The sequence below is a fragment of the Mastigoproctus giganteus genome, chromosome 6 (assembly GCF_048544385.1).
Source record: "Mastigoproctus giganteus isolate SK-2022 chromosome 6, ASM4854438v1, whole genome shotgun sequence".
Lineage (NCBI taxonomy): Eukaryota > Metazoa > Arthropoda > Arachnida > Uropygi > Thelyphonidae > Mastigoproctus > Mastigoproctus giganteus.
The window spans coordinates 10,917,187-10,941,125 of NC_143580.1; the positions used below are offsets into that span (position 1 = coordinate 10,917,187).

Below are 23,939 nucleotides of genomic sequence, written 5' to 3' on the forward strand. Positions count from 1 at the left end.
GAATAAGGAGATGATTTGTCAAATTCGACATGAAGATTTAGGGAAAAGGAAGGTCTGTGCAAAATTTGTGCCGCACAGCCTCATGGATGAGCAGAAGCAATGAAGAGTGCCATTGTGTGAGGACTTCATCCAGACTTGTTGAGACAATCCTAACTTCCTTGACTGTATTGTCACTGGAAATTAGTGTTCGGTGTTTCAGTATGACCCAGAGACAAAGCATTGCATCAGAGCAAGCAGTGGACCTCAAAATCATTATTAAGGCCAGAAAGTTGTGTTTAAAGAAGTTCAGAATCAAGACTGCTGATCATGTTTGTTGAAACACATGATCAGCATTGACACACACACACACACACACTCTCTCTCTCTCTCTCTCTCTCTCTCCACTTTAGGTACAAATTCACAAAGAATTTGTATCTAAAGGGAAGTATCCCCTACAGATACAAATACAATTGTATCCCCGACAGATTCTTTGTGAATTTGTATCTGTAGGGAAAAGAATCAATGCTACATTCTACATGCAGGTGCTTTAAAGACTATTGAAATGCATTTCCCAGGTGAGGCCACAGTTTTGAGAGAGAAAGAGAGGCAACAATGCACCCACTCATTCTGCACTTGTTATAAAGACACTTCTGATGAAACATGGCATTGCACAGATCAACCATCCCCTAATCTAGCACCAATGAACTTCTTCCACTTTCCAAAGGTGAAAACTGCCCTCAAAGGAAAGAGATTTCAGGATTCTGAGGACATAAAGAAAAACATAACCACCGAACTGAACAAACATCATCTCTTTGGATGCCTTCACTGACTCTTTTCAGAAACTTTTATAATGGTGGAATAAGTGCATTCAATCAGGTGGTGATTACTTTAAAAAATAATAAAACCATTTTTGAGATCTTTTATTTTGTATTCTTTTTATTGCGCCAGTCCAGAAACTTTATTGCCACATCTCATATATTAAAAAAAAGTGAGATATTTCAGCAGAATGCCAAATAACAAATATCACACATATTAATAAATTTATCTCATTAAAATAAAATTAACTATAAAAAAAGTATATCATTTCATAAAAGATTAACTGTTTAGGAGTGAGTGTTTCTTTAAATATTAATTCTTGAATTTAATTCTTAAAATTGAAAAAAATTATTACATTAACACACCCACATTCTCTCCAGTAATGTAAAATTTGCTGAGTTTTTCCTAATCATTACCTATTTTGTGTAGTTCCATTTTTTATGGTTAGCATTAGTGTAAATTATTTTTAATCTTAAAAACTGTTTTGTGTTTCATTAAAAATTTTCTTCCACTTTATTATTTTATTATCTTCAAGTGGTGGTATATAAGGAGTTTAGCTCCTTAACTAACTTTAGCGAAATTTTTCTTAGGACCTTTTTGTGTTAGATAGTGTCTCAGATCTCATGCCAAGATCATCACTAGCTTGACTCATTAGGCTTTTTGATTTTCTCTTCACAAAGAGATATGCCACTTTATGAAAACTATAGTGAAATAATCCAGTACGTCTCAAACTTCTGTTTGCTGCATATGACATCTGCTGGTATGCAGCACATTAATAAAATGGCACAAGTTATGTGATCTCCATAACTGCCTATATTTTCATTAAGTTCCCTATTGTTTCATCTAGATCTGTTATTTAGATATATTTTTAGAAATATCTGACAAAAAAGTTCCATATAATTGTTCCTGTCAATTTGGATGCATTGTCTTTAATCATAAACCATCACAAAATAAAAGCCTTCTAATTTTAAAATTTAAAACTTTATTATAAAAAATATAGCTATAATCAGTGCTTTTTTTGGGACGGTACGGCGTACCGGCACCTTTATTAACAGTGACGTGTAACATTTGGATGTAATGCACTTCGAAATTTGTAATATTCCTTAAATTTGTTATTCAAAAAAGCTTAAAATTATTTAACTAAATTTGCATTTTTCACTGTCTGTTGTTAAGATATTTTCTATATAAAATTGTATAACCATTTTTATAATTCTAAATTACTCAGCCGGACCTCTGTTTAACGAAATCCTTTTATAGCAAATTATTTTGAATTCCCCTTGGAAGTTACATTTCAAATACTTTCCGTTGAGTGTGAAAATTTTCATATAGCAAACAGATTAGGAGAGTATATACTCGGTATGCACTGTTTGCATTTCTGGCCTTCAGGCAATTTAGGCAATTAGTACTGCTGCGTGAATTAAGAGGGCTAAAGGCACCACTAAGTTGTGGAATTACCATTCCACAACTTAGTGGTGCCTGGTAAAACCTATTTGACCACCTGTTCACATACGGAGAAGTTGTGCTGGTCAGCAGTGAGCAGATTAAGGAGTATTCCCAATGCGCTCTGGTCCATCTTCTACTGCGGTGGTGTCCAAACTTTCCCATACAGGAGCCATATTCAAAAAAAATTCAAAGTTAGATTTCTTTAGTGTGTTCCTTCTTCCATATCTTGTTGCATGCAAAAGCAAAATTGAAAATATTCAAAAATTTTATTAAGTACAATACACAATTACATTTAATGAGAAAATTTTTTTGATAATTAACAAAATTTAAAATGCTGTTTTAGTTCACTTTCCTGGCGGGCCGTAGGTTGGACACCACTATGAATCAACTGTAAGCGTCCTGTTCGAGAATTAGGAGGGAGTGATTTTCTTTTACCCCGACAAATAATCATCTGTTGTTTCACGAAAGTGCGTTATCCAAATTTTTCCGTAAATTTGCCCTATCTCTGTTTACATGTTCACAGTAAAAAAAAATTCAAATTTAAGAACTAGTGACAATACCGATGATGAGAGAAAGAAAATGAGAACAACGAAGGTATTAAACCTTCTAAACATGAAATGATGGCATTTGGTGAAACTTAAGTTAAAAAATTGTCAATTAGGTTATAGTTAAATGAAAGAGATACAATTTGTGGATTTCTGCCTAATTGAAAAGATGGTTTCAGAAGAATTGAAGCATTTGATGGATGCTCTAAGTACAATACCAATTTCATCGAGTGAATGTGAACGAGGATTTTCACAAATGAATCTGATTGACAGCCCAACCAGAACTTTGTTGATGACAAACACAGTTTCTTCACTACTGTTTGTAGGCCCACCGCTGACCCACTTCGATCCAGCAAAATATGTCGATTTGTGGCTGCTCCGAAAACGTCATTAAGCAAGAGCCACACAAAGAGGAAGAAAAGAAGTCGGCAAAGGGTGTCGGATGAGAACTTAATAAAAATTTGGAATATTCTACAAAAACTTTATTATGAAATTATTTTTATTTATGTTATTTATTTTTACTTATTATTTTTAGGGGCTGTAGTCTAACGAAGGACCCTTATAATGTCACTCGGTTGTCTGTCTGTCCATCCGTCTGTCTGTCACAGCATTGTATCTCTGGAACCACTCAACCTATTGACTTGAAATTTTGAATGGATTTGTACATCATGTGGGCCAACATAATGCCATATTGATCGTTGTTTAAAAAAATTTGTCTGAGAAATGGGGGGGAACAAAAACGTCATCGACAACCTATAGCTTATTATATACCGTTGGAAAGAGCTCAATGAGTAGGTTTAAAATATAATTTTAAATTATTTTTAAAATTAAAAATGGCGGCACAAGACAGGAAAATGTAATTTTTGTGTCCCCTCCCCCTCTATTTCCATCACTAATGGAGCTAAAAATTTAAAAATCACATTAGCTATGCATTATTTGATGTTTATCAAAGGAAAACTATTCCGACTGAAATCTATTATTTACTTTTTTGTTAAAATAAAAAAAAAAAAAAACAATTTTTTATTGCACTTCGATAGCACGTTTCTTTGTACTAAGCAACTCTCCTTTTGGTAACAAAAAGGTTGCTAAATAGCTAGTTATAAAAGTCATTTATAAATTTTGCGACGAGAAGTATTTTTTAACAATTTTCAAAGCTGGAGTTGTCCCGGCAAGGACCTACTCAGAGAGCCAGTGTTGAGGCGGCAGTGGTAGGGAGACGCCTGCGTGGAGTCTTGTACGGCCCTCACCTGCCAGTCGCTTCTCCCCCAAGACTTTAATCACTTCACCAGGAAGAAGTCGGAGTCGCTTCTTCCACCCTTGTCATTCACAATAACTGCAAAGACTCAAATAGACAAGATTTTCGTTATTTCCTCAGTTTTAGGCCAAGCTGGGGTACTAGAAACTTTTTTCAGTTACCATAAAGCTCTCTATTTGAGATACTACACTAATGACCATTCGTGACTAAGGACCTGTCATCCTGAGTGCCCGGCACTCAGTAGTTGACCGATTTATTTATTTATTTTACTCATATTTTACTTATTTTTTTAATATACAGCAGACTCTCGATTTACCGGGATCGGATTAACTGGGAAGCGGTTAATACGATCCTGGTTAATCCAAGACTCCAAATAAAAAAAATATAAAAAAATCAACCAGAAATCATAAAATTCAAGTAAAATAAATAGAATAGGTACAAACATATTTTGCACGTCGTAAATAAGCGAAAAGAAGTGGCATTACAAGTCGTCATTGGGAGATTATTATCTTGCAACCCCTGCTGTCTTCACACCCTCTGCTCAAAAAAAAAAAGAGAGAAAAAAAAAAAAAAGAGACCAAATATTTAGTATGATTCAGTGCGTCGCTTTGATTGTTGTGTTCCGTTGCACTGCAAAAAGACAAATTTTGTTTCGTTATTTATATCAGGGATGTCGAAATTTTTTTTTATTGTAAATATATAAATTTTTTTGTTTAGAAATCGTGAAAATGATGGGTAAACGCAAAAGAGTTGTGCTTTCAGTTTAACAAATACTTGAAATTATTCAAAAGTTTGAAAACGGTGCATCCGTTAACTAAATCTCTAATGAACCATTATAATGTTAGTTGACAAAACCATATGGGACATTGTAAAAATAAAGGGAAGCTATTCGATTTAAAATTGACATCGCAAAAAATAAAGGGAAGTATCGTATTGGACACACGAGTAGTACGTGGTAAGTTTTTTATCTATCGCCATATTTTTTACGTAGGTTGCCGAACATTTTTCAATAGAGTAAGTCTCTGACTTACGCAACTACGGATTTACGTAAATTTGTTTTCACTCAAATTTTTTTTTTAGGTTGTAAAATTTAAAACAATAAAAAAATAATAAGAAGAAGAAATCAATAATGACAATCACTGCATGCACAAATTGCACAAGTAAGATTGGAGTAACAAGCAAAAAAAAGGAAAGAAGAGAAGGTTCTTACAATTATTTATGGTTTTTTTTTTTTATATGACTGAAGATTTCAGTGAAGGGGACACATTTCACCATAATAACGTAAAAACCCACAGAATTCCAGCTATTGGTATTATCACAAATGCAATAAGTTCAAGTTTACCACCCGTTTATAATAGATTGTGCTAACAGAAATGTCCAATAAAACGGAAAGTGCAAATTGTTTTTTGTTGACCTCCAGAAATGTGCTTTAGTAAAATGTGAGCTCGCGCGGGGTGATGATAGTGAGTTTTCACCTTAACCCTGTGAAGTTCTTTTCAAAAAATTTAATTTTGACTGTTATCGTGGTGCCGACTAAGAGAATAAGTGACAGCGCTACTAGTAAATCTACCAAGAAAAAGAAAGTGATCGATTTGGATCAGAAAATTAAACTAAGAATGCATGAAAATGGTCCAACATTAACAAGTATCGTGCTGAATTCAGATTTGTCAATAAGATATGTTATTAGTCATTCCTGAGTTACGTAAAACTCGAGGAAGTAAGAAGTCCTGGAACGTATCTCTTACGTATGTTGGGGACTTCTGTATTTTTGGATTAACCGGGAAATCAATTATCCGGGATTTGTTTTTTACCATCTATCCTGGAAAATCGAGAGTCTACTGTACTTGAATAATAAATTTATGCTTAATAAACTGTGTTAATATACTAAATTTGTTGTTCTTATTCCAAAAACATTACTACGAAATTAACAATATCAGGAAAATAAAAACTTTTAGAGTACTTTTCATATCCTTTTAATTTTCAATCTTTCCTGATAGCAAACAATGAGTACCGGCACCTATTTTTTTACAAAAAAAGCACTGGTTATAATACTTCTAAAACCCTGAAAATCCTCCACCAGTAAGTATGTCTCTATTCTTTCCTAATTTATATTGGGTTGTACAATTAGAGCATACACAAATAATATTAAATGTATTAAAAAAAAAAAAAAAGCACTAACTACAGACTATACAAGGTGAAATGCTACATTTCATGAGGGGTCTCACAACATTCAATCTTATACTCAGGATATAGGACATATATATTGCAATAATCACAATCAATAATATGGAGGGTTGCTAAACTTTTAGTTGATTCATTACATTTCTGGATGCACTTTGGGATCTTGTGATCACACTAATGATAGATGGAACATATACAAAAATATTATTTTTATACTGAACCCTCATACAGTCACATACTTTAGTAAATACTCATATATTCACACACAAGAATATTTTTACACTGCACTGCATTGGTTATGAAAAAATATTTTAGAAAACTCTAACAAAAGGACATGGATTTTTACGTAATATATGTTTGTGTATTTAATGAAAATTATTTTAGAGTTACATAACTTACCTGACCCATTGGAAGAAATATGTCATTTTTGCGTATCATAAAAGGTAAAGATTCAAGTCCCATAGCCTTTTCCTTATCCCCCTATAATTTAAAACATAAAGATACAGAGGATTACAATAATTATTTGTGAATGATTAGTATATTATCAATGCTCAATTATTGCTAATTTCCTACTCTGTCATTTTCTCAATCTTCACATCTGCATCTCGGGGAGGGAGGAGGGTGCAAGAGAGGAAGAGACTTTACAGAATATGATACTGTTGTAAAGATCCTATTATAACTTGAAAAATCCCCTATTCTTGTACAATAGGATTACTGCTAAAATCTCACTCACTTTTCAAATCTTTATAATTCTTCATACTGCAATATTAATATTGATTACTACCCATTCACAATAGGACTATGTGGATTGCTAATAAATTTGGCCTTAATATATCTTTAAAGGTTTTTAATGTGGTGTCTCTTAAAGATTTCAACACATTTAGTACTGGATTTTTAAGAAAAACAATTAATTTATTACTCTGATAACTATATCTAGCTATAACTATATCCAGATGGTTCCTTCTCTTACTTTTACTCAGAATCTGATATTATCTCAATGTATGCATTGTATAACTTACTATAATATATGGTTAAGATGATACCAGAATTCTATTATATTAAATTATTTTGTATTGTACAGATTTCATCAAATAATGCCTGTTCCTGTAACCTTTTTTATAACACAATACAACCTTTAAAAAAAAACTGCAACTCATCATTTTATAAGTTGTAATTTACAGATGTAGTAAAATTCATCATTCTGGCCTCTCCATTTTTCATATCAAACAAAAGTATAAATATAATTAACAAAAATATTAATTATATTTTAGTTATATTAGCCACATAATTAGCTGTTACTTATTTGTTGAGTACAACTGAGAATAAGTAATAGCAGACTTCTCTAATCAGGAAATGTTACTAATTCGAAGTACAAGAGAAAGGCAACTTGTGAAGGATTTCACAATATGAGATGTTGTAATAATGATGATGATGCTTAATGTACAAACTGATGTCTTAAAATTTCTACATCAATTATGGAGTAATGATGCAATTGCACTAACAATGTTATAGTTTGAGGCTTACTGCCCTCAAGTTTTATTAGATATGAGTAATTATTGTTAATCAATAAAAGAAAACAGTTATTTAAAAATAAGAATTAGGAATACCTTTATGCTTGAATTTTAGTTTAGTTTGGTTATTCACAATATCTTTCACCAGAATGCATTACTTTATAAAACCTCCTGATAGACTATTTTTGGAGTAGACAGTCCTTGACTGAGGACTGTCTACTCCAAACATTCCTTGACTGAAGACTGTCTACTGCATTACTTTATAAAACTTCCTGATAGACTATTTTTGGAGTAGACAGTCCTTGACTGAGGACCGAGTCTCCACCTTCTATTATGCAATACTGAAATAGTGGGTAACATTACTGATCATTTAGTGGCTGCTTAAGAAGCATGCAAGGACCTATTCTCACCTTGATCAGCTAAGAAATTTGAAGCATATGGTTTTCAGATGAATAATAGTTGTTATTTAGACAGATTTGGTATAAGCTGCGAACTACTGCATTCTGACAACACCCAGAAATGGCATTTTCAAAGATACTTACCAAATTGTTCAACTGACTTTAGCAACTTTATTTCTTAAATTCTATTCTGCAAGCTATTTTCAGGACTGCAACTGCAATTTGTGATTTGCTGAATTCCTGCAATTTCAATTTGTGATTTGCTGAATTCATGCTTTTGCAAATTACTCATTTCAACTTAAATAAATAAATAATATATACAGTAGAATCCAGATAAGAAATTCCCACATGAAGTTTTTCCCTGTACTAGGTTTGGTTTCTTAATTCCCAATTTCAACTCTATATATTGTAATATATTATTTTTCCGTTAATATATTATTTTTCCGTGTAAGTTTTCCCACATAAAAAAGTGTGATAAAGAATACACAGTGTATTATTATAATGACGTTTTCCCAATTAATACATTTTTTAAATATAGATAGTCTTTATTTTTTGTAGAAGAATAAGAGAAATTTACCTCAATTAAAAACGATTTTCAAAATTTACATTTAACTTTAATTAATTTTTTAAAAATTGTTTTTTGAATTTTAATTAATTTTTGAATTGTTTTCAATTGATTTTTTACTGTAATCATCTTGCGTTAATCTTTTATTTGTTTTAAATTCTGGAGAGTATCATATGGAAGTGTTCTACGTATCATATTGAGGTAAATTTCTCTTATTTTTGTACAAGTATTGATATCAATGTAGAATGCATTGAGCATCATAGCTCTGTTATATACTATCAAATTCTTTATTTTTATGATAAACAATATAAACATTTTTGGTAATTTAACAAGTTAGTGCATAGCATCATTTCAGTTCATATAAATCATCGAAGTAGGTGAAATGGCACTGTTTTTGTTACTTTTCATATTGTGAATGCCTTCATGAGTTGCACTACCTCGAATAAACAACTCTTCACCAGTAAAGAAGACTAATGTTACTTATTCTCAGCAGATACTACCACCCAGTGGTAGTGATGGTATCTGCCGAGAATCCACTAGTGAAGCGTTGCCTATTTGAGAATACACTGTCCACTGTTGAAGGTAGTTCAATATCAGGGAAACTTGTGAAGGCATTCACAATATGAGATATAACAAAAACAATGCCATTTCACCTACTTTGGTGATTTACCATGAACTAAAATGATACTACACTAACATGTTTGATTAGTGAATTTTCCATTGTCAGAGACTTTCAGAGCTAGAAATCTTTTAGAAAAAAATTTTGATATAATGGAAGTGACATATTGCAATTGTTTTCATCATTATCCATAATTGGATACATTCACCATGCTAAGCATTAAGTTCTGATGGTTGTGAACAGTTCTGAATTACTTAGTGGATTGTTGCTGTCTTATTGAAATTGTGACCTTTTAAGGTATGTTGAAACTCCAAAGGAGCACATTCTTCCAACTTGGTAATGAGTTTAATGAACAGAATGTTAAGCAATTAGAAATAATTAGTTTAAAAATGTTTCCCATAGGCAGAGTAAAATATTTACAAATTCTGAAATAGTACTTAAAAATCATCTTTAACTTATATATGTGTATCTTTTCATTTTTATTTTTGTAGTTAATATTTCATACCCTTAAGGTCATTTTCCCTTCTAAGAAGTTTTCTCCTCATAAGTTCTAAACCTCCAGTCCTTTGAAAAACTTCTTATCCAGATCCTACTATATTTGTAAATTAACTGGTCATATCCTTTAAATGATCAATAATATTTACTCATATCTTTAAACTTGGTAATAAATCCCTGAGGTAAGATTTTAGGCCTTATAATGAATGATGATTTAATTTGGTAATAAATGTTTTTGAAAAGTGACTGTATTATTTTATTTTAAATGTGAAGGTTGTATTTGTACTTCATCAAAAATTTTGAAGCCTACCCAGATTTTTCTATGCTCCACAGGGTGAGAAACACTGACTTAGAGAATATAAGCTGACTCCCACATAGAGACCTATAGGAGTTTATGATTGGGTGATAAAAAATAATAATAATAAAAAAAATAAAATAATCCATAAACAAAATTGAAATTGTCTGAGTTGAGCACATAGCCTAAATTCTTCTATCCTAAGGATAGGATACAATATGAACCAATTAGAGATAACTATGATGGGCACTGATAAAATCTGACAAGTTACAATTCTTAACTATTCTAAGTAACTATTCTATATATCATGGAACCCTTAGCACATTTTACAATCCAATTTTTCTAGATTATAAGTTATTAGTTTGGATGGAAAGATATCATCTAATAAAAAAAATTTACAGTTACAGAGAAAGATCAATTATCAGTAAGAAATCAACTCAGTTAAGAAAGAAAAATAAAAGAGAAATGAATGAAAGAAATATTAGGGTCTCAAATCCTTTCTTCAGTCATATTCTTGCAATTGAAAATATCTTCTGGTTAATGGAATTCAGTCTTATAGCCTTGCCCAACTAGAAATTAATGACTACAAGAAATATAATTAAATTTTCCAATTTGCTGTAAAAAATTAAATAAATAAATAAATAAGAGAGTAGTGTACTTGTTTGTAGAATTCATCATGCAAATCATACACAGCGCACTGATGAATCTTCCATGGCTTGTAGCTAGATGACAGATCTGCAGCAATCATCAGTGCCTTTTTAAGAATTAACCTAATGAGGAATAAAAATCAATGTAAAGAAACTTTTTTTTCATTAAAAAAAATACTGTTTAGTATTAATTTTACAGGCATTAAAAACATCAGAAACTTTTAGTTATTGAAGAAAGTTATATTAAATTTGAACAAAATCCTTAATCTTTTAATTAGATAACTGACTACATTAATCAAAATATGAATGCACAAATTAAGTGAAAGAGCCATAAGACAAATTATCATCTTGTATAATAAAAACTCAAACAATGAGTGACTAAGTTCATATCTCCAAAAAAGGGGAAGTTTACATTTAATTTGGGATTATTTCACCATCCTAATATCATGTTTTGACCTTAACTGCAATCTCAGCAAACTAAGGGCACATTTGTAGAAGTAGAATTGTTGAGAAACCAGTGTACATTATTTATAGTCTGTATAATGGTAAATTTCAGGCAAAGAATGAGAGAGAAAAAAAAAAGAAAGAAGAAAAAATAAATAAATACATGTACATGTATTTATTTATTTACATATATACACATGTATATACATGTATATATATGTATACATATACATGTATATATGTACAGATAGTCCAAATCCATTAATCAAATCTCTATATCAGCTGATTGCTAAAATCCGATAACTTTTTATGGAAGGAATACCAATGCAGATGGCTCAAAAATTAAAAGACTAATATTGGAATTATAGAAAAATCAAAGGTAGTGTCATGCCAACAAGCAAGGTAATGACAGAACCACATATATGCAGTAAGCTACAGGAAAAATGTGTCATGAGGATGAAAAAGGAAAAATCATGGATCATTATACTAAGCAAAGTCCAAAGTTCATGCAAAGGTGACTGTAGCAAAAAATGCTTTAAATAATGCTAAGTTAGACCTTTTCCTATATTGAATAAAGTGACTATAAGATGGGTATCTGGGGAGAATACAGAAACAACTATAAACGGATGAAAACAGGACTCATTATCTTAGTTAAAAAAAGAAGCAGAAACAGATCCAGGAACTATAAAATAAATAGGTATGTGCTTAAATGTTAGTACAGGGCAATTAAGTCAAAATATTAAATAATTAATTCCCATGTAAGAGAGCAATACAAAGACTTTCTCCATGAGTGAAGAAAACATGTAGTAGTAGTAGTGGCACATGATGCAAGAAAGCAAGTGTAGGAGCTTATGCAGCATCAGCCAAAAAAAAAAAAAAAAAAAAATCACACCATTCCCTCCAAATGCCTGTCCAGTTCCTCCTTAAATTTATTTAACCTATGAACTTCTACAACGACAGATGGAAGTTTGTTCCAGCAATTAACCACCCGCTGGCTAAAGGCAAATTTCCGCACATCTATTCTACATCTGTCCTTTCTTAATTTGAACTTATGTCCCCGTAGGTTGGTAATCTGAACAAGTGGAAGGATCCCATCAGAATTCAGCGTGCTCAACCCATTCAAGGCCTTATACACCTCAATCAGATCACCGCGCAGGTGCCTAGTCTCCAGCCACTGCAATTTGCAGAACTTAAGCCTCTCTTGGTAAGAGAATCCCTTCATTCCCCTCACCAATCGTGTTGCTCTTCTCTGTACACGCTCAAGCAAATCTACATCCTTCCTAAAATGAGGCCTCCAGACCTGTACGCAGTACTCAAGGCGTGGCCTGACCATTGCCTTATACAGAGGGACAATCACCTCCTTTTCCCTGCTAGCAAAATTCCTATATATCATTGACAAAACCCCATGACCCGTCCTAGCAGCCTGTCTGCACTGCTCAGAAAACTTCATATCTGACTGCACAATTACTCCCAGGTCTTTTTCATTTTCTACCACCTTAAGTGTAGTACCACACAGTTGGTACATTTCTCTGGGGTTACTTCTACCCATATGCAGTACTTTGCATTTGTCAAGGTTGAACTTCAGTTGCCACTTCTTAGCCCATCTGCCCAAATTATCTAGATCCTGTTGCAGTAGCACACTGCCATTACTGTCATTAACAACCCTGCCAACCTTTGTGTCATCTGCAAACTTCGACATTAAGCCTGATATACCTTCATCAATATCATTGATAAATACACAAAACAACGGTGGACCCAACACCGAACCCTGTGGGACTCCATTAATAACATTAGTCCACGAAGAACAGCACCCATTGATTACCACCCTCTGTCTTCTCCCACTTAACCATCCTTTTATCCATTGTAGCAACTTACCCTTAATACCATTCTGCTCCAATTTGTACAGTAGTCTTTCATGCGCAACAGTGTCAAAAGCTTTCCTGAAATCCAAGTATATGATATCAAAATTATTTTTTGCATCCAGTTCCTTTGTGACCACATCATAATAACCAATCAAATTTGTCAGACAAGACTTTCCCTTAACAAACCCATGCTGTGTTTGAATTATTGCTGCAGTCTTGTCTAGATGATCCTGCAATGCATCTTTAACCAGCGACTCCATTATTTTACCCGGAACAGAAGTTAAACTAACTGGTCTGTAATTACTCGTGTCACCCTTCGATCCACCTTTGTGAATTGGGGACACATTTGCACATCTCCAGTCCGTGGGAACCTCCCCTGAGTCCAAGGATGCTCTCATAATTATGGCTAAGGGTTTGCTTAGTTGCTTTGCCGCCTCCTTTAAAATAACTGGATAGATCCCATCCACCCCAGGTGCCTTTCTTGTGTTTAACTTCAACAATTTCTCCTCCACTTTGCTCTCAGTTATTACAAAATCATTAAGCACACTGCTACAATTTGATAACCTTCTTCCATTTTCAAATTGTAATAATTCCTCACGTGTGAATGTAGATGCAAAATACTCATTCAGTTTGTTTGCTATCTGAGCAGGATCATCAACAGTCGAACCATCGATGTCAAGTGGACCAATCATATTCATCCCCTTCCTTTTAGAGTTTATATAAGTAAAGAAATCCTTGCTGTTTTTCTTAGCATCTTTTGCCAAAGATTTCTCGTAATCCGCCTTCGCCTGCCGAACCTCCTTTGTGACCTGATTACAGACTAGCTTATATCTGCCACAGGCTTCTGCGTCACCTGATAATTTATATGCATCCCATGCATTTTTCTTCTCTGTCACGAGTCTCATTAGTTCATTTGATAACCATTTAGGCCTAAACCTTGAACGATATTTCTTAATCGGTATATAAAGTCTAGTAGCTTCCACGATTAATTCTTTGAATGCTTCCCACTTAGAATTTACTGTTTGTAACATCGTCAGTTGATCCCACTGTACAGAACTTAAAAACTGTCTGAGACCACTGTACTCCCCTTTACGGAAGCAAAAACCCTTTCCTTTACCCCTGACGGTAGTTACCTCTTTGAGTAAATCCCACTTCAGCACACTGTGATCACTGCCACCTAGTGGTTCCTTTACCTGCAAATTCTTAATACACGAATGATCACTGCTGATAACCAGATCAAGAGTGTTACTTTCTCTGGTTGCCTCTCGAACATGCTGCTGCAGAAAACAATCATCCAATAAATCCACAAAAGTCTGACTAGTGTGTGAGTGACCAACCCACAAGTTCCAGTCAATATCTGGGAAGTTAAAATCCCCCATTATAAGACATTCTGATTTACTGGCCCACTCTATTTCTCTGTACAATTGTTCATTGTACTCATTCAAGTCATTAGGCCTATAACACACTCCTACTCTTATTTTTCCTTTCACAGTGCTTATCTCACACCAAACTGACTCAACAGAGCACTGTTCATCTATATTAACTGGGTGCACTTCCTTTGATTTTATGTCTAGAATTATCTTGGGCTGTTTAGGATTGCTTTCTCAGGAAGTTTGCAATTCAGAAGTTCATTAATTTGTCTTCTTTCAAAACTTCTTTTGGATCATGAATTGGATTTGGATATGAGTCAGTGGCACTCACTAGTGATTATTTGTTGTCCTTTTTCAATTGAGTAACTCTGAAAAGTAAGTAATTCTAACCCTATTACAATCAGACTGTTATCATTTTAAGAAAAATACTACAACAGCAGTGTCAAACTCTGGACTTGGGCTGAATCAACTGATTTTTTGCAGTTACAATAACTGAGTGCAACGCACCTGGATTGCTATCATTGAAAGAAACAAACTAAATATTGTAGTGTACTGACCCTGCAGAAGAAAATAACAAGCAATGTCAAGGTTTTCTTAACAAGCAATGAAGATTGTTAAAATTTATGAATTTTACTGAATTTTCATAAAATTTTGTGTATCTCCCTTTAAGTACCACCATTTTCACACAGTAATGCAACTTCAAAATATTAACAATAAATATTTGGGATAACAAAAAAAATTTATAAGGACCATGCATAGCTGACATGTTTGACACCCACATTCTAAAAGTATTTCTTATAGTAGAGATAGCATTAGCAATGGCACATGATGCAAGAAAACAAGCTTATACAGCATTAGTCAACACACGCATACACCCCTCCCATTTCACCAATCATTCCCTCCAATAGTTTGTCTAGATCTTGCTTGAATTTATTTAAACTGTAATTTACAAAATGACAGATGGAAGTTTGTTCCAGCAATTAGCCACCTTCAGGCTAAAGTAAAACTTCCACACATCGATTCTGCAACTGTCCTTCCTCAATTTGAATTTGTGCCTCCTCATATGTGTGGTATAAGCAAGAGGAAGAATCTCGTCAGCATTGAACTTGCTCAATCCATTCAAAACCTTAAACACCTCAATCAGATCACCTTACAGGTGCCTAGTTTCCAGACGCTCCAGGTTGCAGAACTCAACTTTCCCGGTAAGAGTGTGTGTGGGTGCTCACGTGCATGTGTGTGTGTGTTCTAAATGTTTCTTTAAGCAACCAATTAGAAGAATTATATGATTTGATATAGAGCCATGTACTTCCGATGATGTGCTATAAATGTAATGTTGTTATGGAACACCTCTCGACATTCCAAAATAAATGAAAATTTTGCAAAAATGGGAGGAAAATTTTATTATAAGAGAGCCCCTGTGACAATGGTCAAATAATAAAATCAATTAATTAACTTTAAAAGTAGCATCATTACGTATCATCATAAAAATCCAGTTTAATAAGATTATTTTACAATGAAGAATACAAAAGTTATAATATCCAGCTAAAATATAAGGGAAACAACATTCTTTAATTTTATTTACCTTTTCTGCAGTTTGTACATTCCAGCATTTCCTAAATGTATCTGTTGCCCAAGAGAATCCAAAATTTGATTAAAAGAATGTATATTTGTGGCTAAAACTGTTTCTTGTAGTTCATATAATGCCTAAAAAATAAATGGTTTAACTGTTAAAGAAGAACAAAAATATTAAAATATTTAGAATGAAATTATTTGTTCCAGTAAACTCAAGCATTTACACTGCTATTTTTTTTTATTATCCAAACCTTTATAATCACAAAATTAAAATTAAAAAAAAAAGCAGTAAATATTAAAATATTAGGATCATTAATAGTAGAAAAACTGTAATATTCAATCTTCTAACACTATTTGGGGCCATTTTCATTGCACTTTTTTAGAGCTTTTTTTCCTGATCTAAACCACTCTGCTCAGCCAAATGTAACTAACTGCAGATTTCAAGAAGAGATTTTTCCTTAAAAATTAGAGAAATTTTTAAGGAAAAAATTTTTACTAAAAATTAGAGAAATTTCTATTGAATAGAATCAAAATGATTCCCACGTACCTATTAGTTTTCATACAAGTGCCACTGGGTTAAAAAAAAAAATATATATATATATATATATATACAGTCAGACCTCCATATAATGAAATCAATTGATCACTTGAAAAAATTCGTTATACCGAAATTTTGTTATAAACAAATATGACTTTTTCAACAAAGAAAAATACTATAATTATTTAGAAATACAGTAAAATATGGGAAATAAATCAAATAAGTGGGAAAGAATAAATTTTTTAATATTTTAAAACAATTAATTTATTAATACACTCACGTATTAAGAAATTACTATTTACATGATGTGCACAATATATTAGTACACTTTTTAAAATTATGTCATAAATTATTTGGTTATTTTTTGTTGTACATAGGATTTTACTGTACATCATTCATAAAAATGTTCGCATTTGTTTACGCATTCAAATATATTTTCTGGCACATTTTATTCACACTGAAGGTCTTGATGCAAAGTTTCAAATGCTGTCAACATTTCATGTTTGGAAGGTTTAACATTGCCTTCGTTGCCCTCATTATCGATATTGTCACTAGCTCTTTGAATACTGTCCAAAATAGTGAAGTCATTCGGATATTCAGCTACTATGACATCGTTATCAACTTGTAAAAATTCTTCAAGAACAATTTCTTCACCGATCAAACCTCTCGCTTGGAGTTCTTCCCAAGATTGCTCAATGTCTTGTAGCAGTTCATCCCTCTTATCACTATTAATTGGCGTTTTAGCAAAACCTGCTTTTGCAAAACAATTCTTAATTGTTGTTTGCACACTTTTGCCAACTCTGATATGCACATCTGAATCTATAGGTTGGTTTGTTTGTTATTTGTTTTTTAGGAGCATTAGCAACTAAGGCCATATTGCTCCGGGGATATGCAGTGGTCATTCCCTGACCTTTCCGCATCCTCCGTATTTGGTGGTCACGGGCTCGAACCCCGGTCTAATCAAGAAGCGTGTGCTATGCACTGCTACTGCTGCTCCTGCTCATCTGGCTACGGAGGCACCTATAGGTTGGTTGGTTTCTATTCTCAGTATAATTTTTTTTTTTTTTTCTTCTTCAGTATGCACCCTCAGTAGTGCATTTTCAAATTCTTGATAATGCCTTAGTCCAGTGTCCATTAGCTGCAGTTTAGATGAGGTATTCGGAGGGAAGAAAATAAGCTTCGCACTTGTAAGTTTTGAAATTACCGAGTGAAGGTGGGCAGGGCAGTTGTTGACAATCAAAGGGATTTTTTTCTGTTTTCTTTCGTTGCCTTTCTCTCGAAATTTAAAATCCCATTGTTCAAAATTTTCATTTGTCATTCAAGTTTTTTTTTGTAGTCCAACTCTAATTTACTCCTTTGAAACATCGAGGTTGTTTACTTTTGCCTATTACCAAAACTTCAGGGGCCTCCGTAGCCAGGTGGGAAGGAGCAGCAGTGCGTAGCACACGCTTCTTGATTAGACCAGGGTTCGAGCCCGTCACCACCAAATACGGAGGATGCAGAAAGGTCAGGGAATGACCACCGCATATCCCGGAGCAATATGGCCTTAGTTGCTAATGCTCCTAAAAACCAAATAAAACAACAACAACAACCAAAACTTCAGTTTTTTAATTACAAGCCATATTTGCACCAACCAAGACTGTAATTAACTCCTTACTATTTTTACCACCTAGACATTAGCACCTTTAAAAGTCAGTCTTGTTTGGCAAACATTTAAAAAATAGACCTGTTTCATCAACGTTGATGAAACAGGTCTATTTTTTAAATAGAGTTGGGTTGCTAGGCAGGCACTTTACCCACCCGGGCTAGCCGGGTGGGTAAAGTGCCTGCCTAGCAACCCAAAGGTCGCGGGTTCAAATCCCGCCTCGGGCTTGGATCAAAGTACTGCAAAAACCTTGGGAGGTGCATTATGGCCACAGAAGTCGATGCACCAACAGCTACCAAAAAAAAAAAAAATCAATGTTGAATATGTCTTTGGGCTCATAGTCATCCATAATTTTTTTTGAAACTGTTTCTTTCCAATGAGTACAGTCTTCTTTAATTACATTACAACCCCACTTTCACCAGAAATAACTTTTTCGAGTAAGTCATGGTGCTCTTTAAATTCTGTTTGTCTAGCCAAACAGAATTGGCTTGGAATGTTTTATGCCCCAGAAAAGATGCGTACCCCATAGTCTTTTCTTTTATTAATGATATCGGCATGTTTCAGTCTCGAATCAACTTAATCCACTTAAAAACGGCTTCATCTACATCTTCATAAAGGCATAATTTTGCATGCTTCCGACTGAGTCCCATTTCTTCAAACAGTTTGAGAATTGAAACACAGATTTTCAGAATGATTGATACACTACTGATAGGGATACTAAATTTTAAAGCGATTTCTTTTTTTTTTTAACTCCTCGATCGAAACTATTTCCACTTTTTTCACTACACTCAAGGACTTCCTCTTAGATACTAGCACAGCAGCTAAAATAAAACCAATTTAGGGACCACTTGTTCCTATCATACAGAGACAAATGAAATTTAGTGAAAGTGTGGCGGACTCATTTTTGCAAAACAACCGATGAATTTCCGGGATAAAAGAAAATAACTCTCTCCTAATTCTCTAATAGGTGAGAAAACAGGTGGAATGCTCTTAAAAATTAAACCCTTTAGCTATAAAAAGCTAAAGTGATTAATTTTTAATCCTTTTAGCTCTTAACTCGTGCTTTCTACAGCGTCAGCTCTATTGCCAAAAGGCCAGAGGTGCGAACAATGCATACCCAGGTCTCTTGAAATCAGTTTGTTATATGGAAATTTTCTTTGTTACATGGAAACTATTTTCAATGTAATGACCAAGGGGAAATCAAAAAAGTTCACCACATAGCAAAATTCGCTATATGGAAGTTCGTTAAAGAGAGGTCCAACTGTATACATATTTAAATTTAAATAAATTACATATTAAAAAAAATGCACACCATCTGGCTTCTCATATTGTGAAGTTAAATGTCATAACTGGGTTGTCACTCATTGTATCAATGGGGTATCTACCTGCCCATCGATGAGAGGCCAACAAGCTTTGAAATAGTGCTGTCTGGGTGGTATCTGCCAAGAATAAATGTTAGTCTTCTCTACTGAGGAAGTGTTACTTATTCAAGGTAGTGCAATAACAGGCAGCTCATTGCGAAGGTGCTCACAATATGAGATGGAACAAAAGCAATGCCTTTTCACCTATCAGTGGTTTACCACAACTAAAATGATGCATTTCACTAACTTGTCCATCTAATAAATTAGATATGTAACTTAATTTATATATATTTATACATAGAGCAACACAAGCAGAAAGAAAAAAACATTAGTGTGATATAGAAAAATGGTATAAGTGGATGTGAGAATTTGAAAAAAAAAAACAAAAAAAAAACATGGATTATGAAAATTACATCAATAGTACAAAGCAGCTTAAAAAGAATGAATTCTTAAATTACACACATGCGCATGCGCTCACGACTTCTAGCCTGTCTTAAGCTTGAAGTAAGTAGAATATGTAGTAGTAGCAGCAGCAGCAATTTCTTGTAACACCACATTACATAACTCACTCAAACAGCGATTGTTAGGTGTATGATAATGACAATGGTTAGGGGTGATATTATTAATTTTTTTTAATTTTGTTCAGGTACAGCAAATATACATATCTGCTGTACCTGAACATTTATCCATAGTAATAATATAATCTAAGAATAAAGACTCTTTCTTACATTTGTTTCAATTATAAGTAATACTGAAATCTGTATTTACAGTTTAACGTAAGCACAATGTACTGATGATCAATTAGGTGACCAGTTAATATTTGTTCCTGTAATATCAATGATACAATCATAACGATGAACAATCAGTAAATTCTCGTGATGAAATCTGTATATTTTCATCATTGAGGATACTGAAAGTTGTGATCTAGTAAAGCAATAGCTACATAATATAAGGCTTGTTTTGTATTAAAGGTGTTCAAACACACTGAAAATAAAATTTATTTCATGTAATGTGTATTGAAGTAATGCTTTTATATAAAAGTAATAGTGCCAGTGCCATTCCATTAATTTAAATTGAAAAAGGATGGTTGCAAGATAGATGTGTGAAAAAATTAGCTTGCCAGAAAGTAATTGATTGTTGGAACAAACTACTATCTGGTGTTGTGGAGTGGATAGTTTGAATAAATCTATAAATTTAAGAAAGAATTAGACATACTATTAGAAGGGATGGACAGAAGAGGTGGGTAATGTTTTTTTTTGGATGATGCTGTATAAACCTACTTCCTTATATTATTTCCTAGTACTAATAATATAATAAATAATAATTAAATATATGATATAAAACATGAATACATATACATAACAATAACCCAAATGGCAGCCCCAAAATGCAATGTGATGCATGTCTGTACCTGTGTAATAATATTACTGCAAATGGAGTGTTTTTTTTTTTTTTTCTTTTTTCTATTTTAGTAGTTGTTGGCGCATCGGCTTCTGTGGCCATAATGCACCTCCCAAGGTTTTTGCAGTACTTTGATCCAAGCCTGAGGCGGGATTCAAACCCGCGACCTTTGGGTTGCTGGCAGATACTTTACCTACCCGGCTAGCTCGGTCGGCGCAAATGGAGTGTAGCACCTCTGCATCAACTGTTATTTTACTGTTGCTACTATGGTTGCTTTCCCCATATGTTAAAATGGGTTACTCAAAAATCACTGATTCTGCATAAAATACATTGCAGACAGAAAATGTTCATCTGATTCAGATCTACAACTTTGCAATTGACATTTTTCTTTGACTTTTTAGAGATCCTGAGTTTGACAATTTTTGAATTTTTCCAGTAAGGGTGTTCCTTGACTACCATTGGAAAGACTACCTTTGCCTTAATAATATAATCAAAAACCATCATCATCCAAATGATCAGAGTTTAGTAGAAGATAATTGCCTGAATATACCACCCTGCATATGTGTTGTTCAAAATGTAACATAAAATCATAAGGATGTTTGGAGTTCATAGACAGCATCCATGAACAGGAATTCCCTGACTTATGTAAGGGTTGTGTTCCACGGAATGCTACATAAGTCGGGGAATTTCCCCCATGTTTGTGCAGCACTCACATCTGTGCTTGCTGAATTGATTGAGTCAAAAAAGAAATGTTCGACAAACATGTAAATAGAATTATTTATTGTATTTATTCAATTTTTTATCTCGTCCAGGAAAAATTACAAAAGCGTACAATTTAAAAAAATTTCAAAATTATAAAATTACAAAAAAAGAGAGGAGACAGGCATAACATCAGTAAGTTTTACCTCTCAAGCATCGTTGCCAGAATCAATGTCCTCAGCTGATAAGTACGCCGCTGCGGAGGTTGAGGGCTGTGGAGATTTAGAAGGGGTCGGCCGCTCAACCTTATGAAAGAACATATTAATGGATAACTGGAAGGTGGCTTTTTTCTTTTCATCGTACATTTCTTTGTAGCAAGCAAGCGTATCATTCACCTCTCGGTTAACTTTTAAGAATCGTTTGCTGTCAGGATCCATCTTCTCGAACCTCACTATTGTCGATGCAATTTCACGAAATGCCATTGCCATCTCTCTCTCTCTGGTGATGAAGCGTCTCGGCTCCTCATTTGGTTCATATTGAGCTTATCAGCATTTTCTTCTTCCACTATCGTTGCCTGCAAGTCAATAAGTTCTTTGTTAGATAATTCCTTCTCTTCTTCTTCTATTAACTCCTCCACATCTATGGCATCAACCTCCAACTGAAGTAGCTCTGCAACCTTTACAATCTTAACTGTAACCTCTTCATATGATTTGTCTTTTTCAAATTCTTTGAAGCCTTTATGTGCCGTGGACATATTTTCTTCGATGCACCATTTAAACAACTTTTAGTAATTTCTGCCCAGGCCTTATTAATGTTTAAGATGGCGTGGTAAATATTGTAAGATTTCTAAGTCTCTTAACATAAAATCTTTCTCATCGTCTACTGCAGACAATGCCTGAGCAAATGTTGTGCATAAATAGTATACTTTTAAATTCGAAATAACACCCTGATCCATAGGTTGGATGAGTAAAGTCGTGTTTGGCGGTAGAAATATGACTCTCGCGTTTGAATTGAAATCATCTAGATGCATAGGATGTCCAGGAGTATTATCTAATAGAAGCAAAATCTTGAAAGGACCGTCGTTGTCTTTACAATATTTTTCAACCTTGGGAATGAAGCAGAATTTAAACCAATTCCCAAAGAGAGATATTGTTATCCATGCTCTCTGGTTCGATCGGAAATGCATGGGAAGGGCGGCTTTATTGATGCCCTTAAATGCACGAGGATTTCCAGAATGGTACACAAGCAGTATGGTATTAATCTGTAATCTCCCACTGCATTAGCCCCAAGCAAAAGTGTGGCCCTATCTTTTGAAGCCTTGAAACCTGGCATTGTCTTTTCCTCTTTGGCAATGTATGTTTGATATGGCATTTTTTTTCAAATACAGAGCAGTCTCGTCAACATTAAAAATTTGCCGTGTTGAATAGCTGCCTTCATCAATAATTTTTTCCAACACATCACAAAATTTCTCTGTAGCTGAAGAATCAGCACTGGCGACTTCACTGCATACTTTAAAATTGTGGAAACCAGTGCGATTCTTGAATCTATTAAACCACCTGTTGCTTGCCAAGAACTTGGCATGGGGTTCGCCATACTTATCCTTAATATCTTTATAAATACTTATTTATCTTTATAAATACAAAAGCAACAAATACTTGTTGCTTTTGCTTGAATGGTCATTAGACTCAGAGGCATTTTCTTCTGAATCTGATTTTCCATCCATATTATAAACAGCTGTTCCATCTTCGATATAGCACCTGAACACTGTTTTGTGATCACTGTTGATCTTAAGTGCGTTGATCCTTTGACATGTTCTTTTATATGCATGCTGTCCTTTTGTTGTAATACGTAAATAGGAATGAAGAGAAGTTTCTGAAAATTTGTTTTTTATATGATTGAAGATTTCAGTGAAGGGGAACACATTTCACCATAATAGCGTAAAAACCCACACAACAGCAGTTATCAGTATTATCGCAAATGCAATAAGATTGAGTTTACTAACTGTTTATAAGTAGATGCACTAACAGAAAAGCCCAATAAACCGGAAAGTGCACATTGTTTTCATTTTATGGTCATGACCTCCAGAAATGTGGTTTAGAAAAATATCACAAAGGCATTCAAAATTGATTCTTATAACAGGAACACATGATAATGATGAAAAGGTAGTGCAATTTCCATTATAAATATGACCTTTTAGAGAGATAAATAGCTTTTTATCTTTTTTATAAATAGCATTTTTATTAGTAATATAGCGAAATTTTCAACTTCCAATGACTTGGAACAAATTACATCAAATTG

General features: G+C 33.7%; 1 protein-coding gene across 1 annotated transcript in view; it reads right to left on the reverse strand.

Annotated features, from left to right (window-relative positions):
* LOC150083911 (putative 3',5'-cyclic phosphodiesterase pde-5) overlaps positions 1-23,939 on the reverse strand; it is a 74,913-nt gene that overhangs the window by 13,598 nt on the left and 37,376 nt on the right. The window contains exons 6-8 of the mRNA XM_090375602.1: positions 16,008-16,129; positions 10,761-10,872; positions 6,619-6,699 (exon numbers count right to left, since the gene is read on the reverse strand). Of these exons, the coding sequence (XP_090231728.1) occupies positions 6,619-6,699; positions 10,761-10,872; positions 16,008-16,129 (315 nt within the window). The remainder of the gene's footprint in view (positions 1-6,618; positions 6,700-10,760; positions 10,873-16,007; positions 16,130-23,939) is intronic.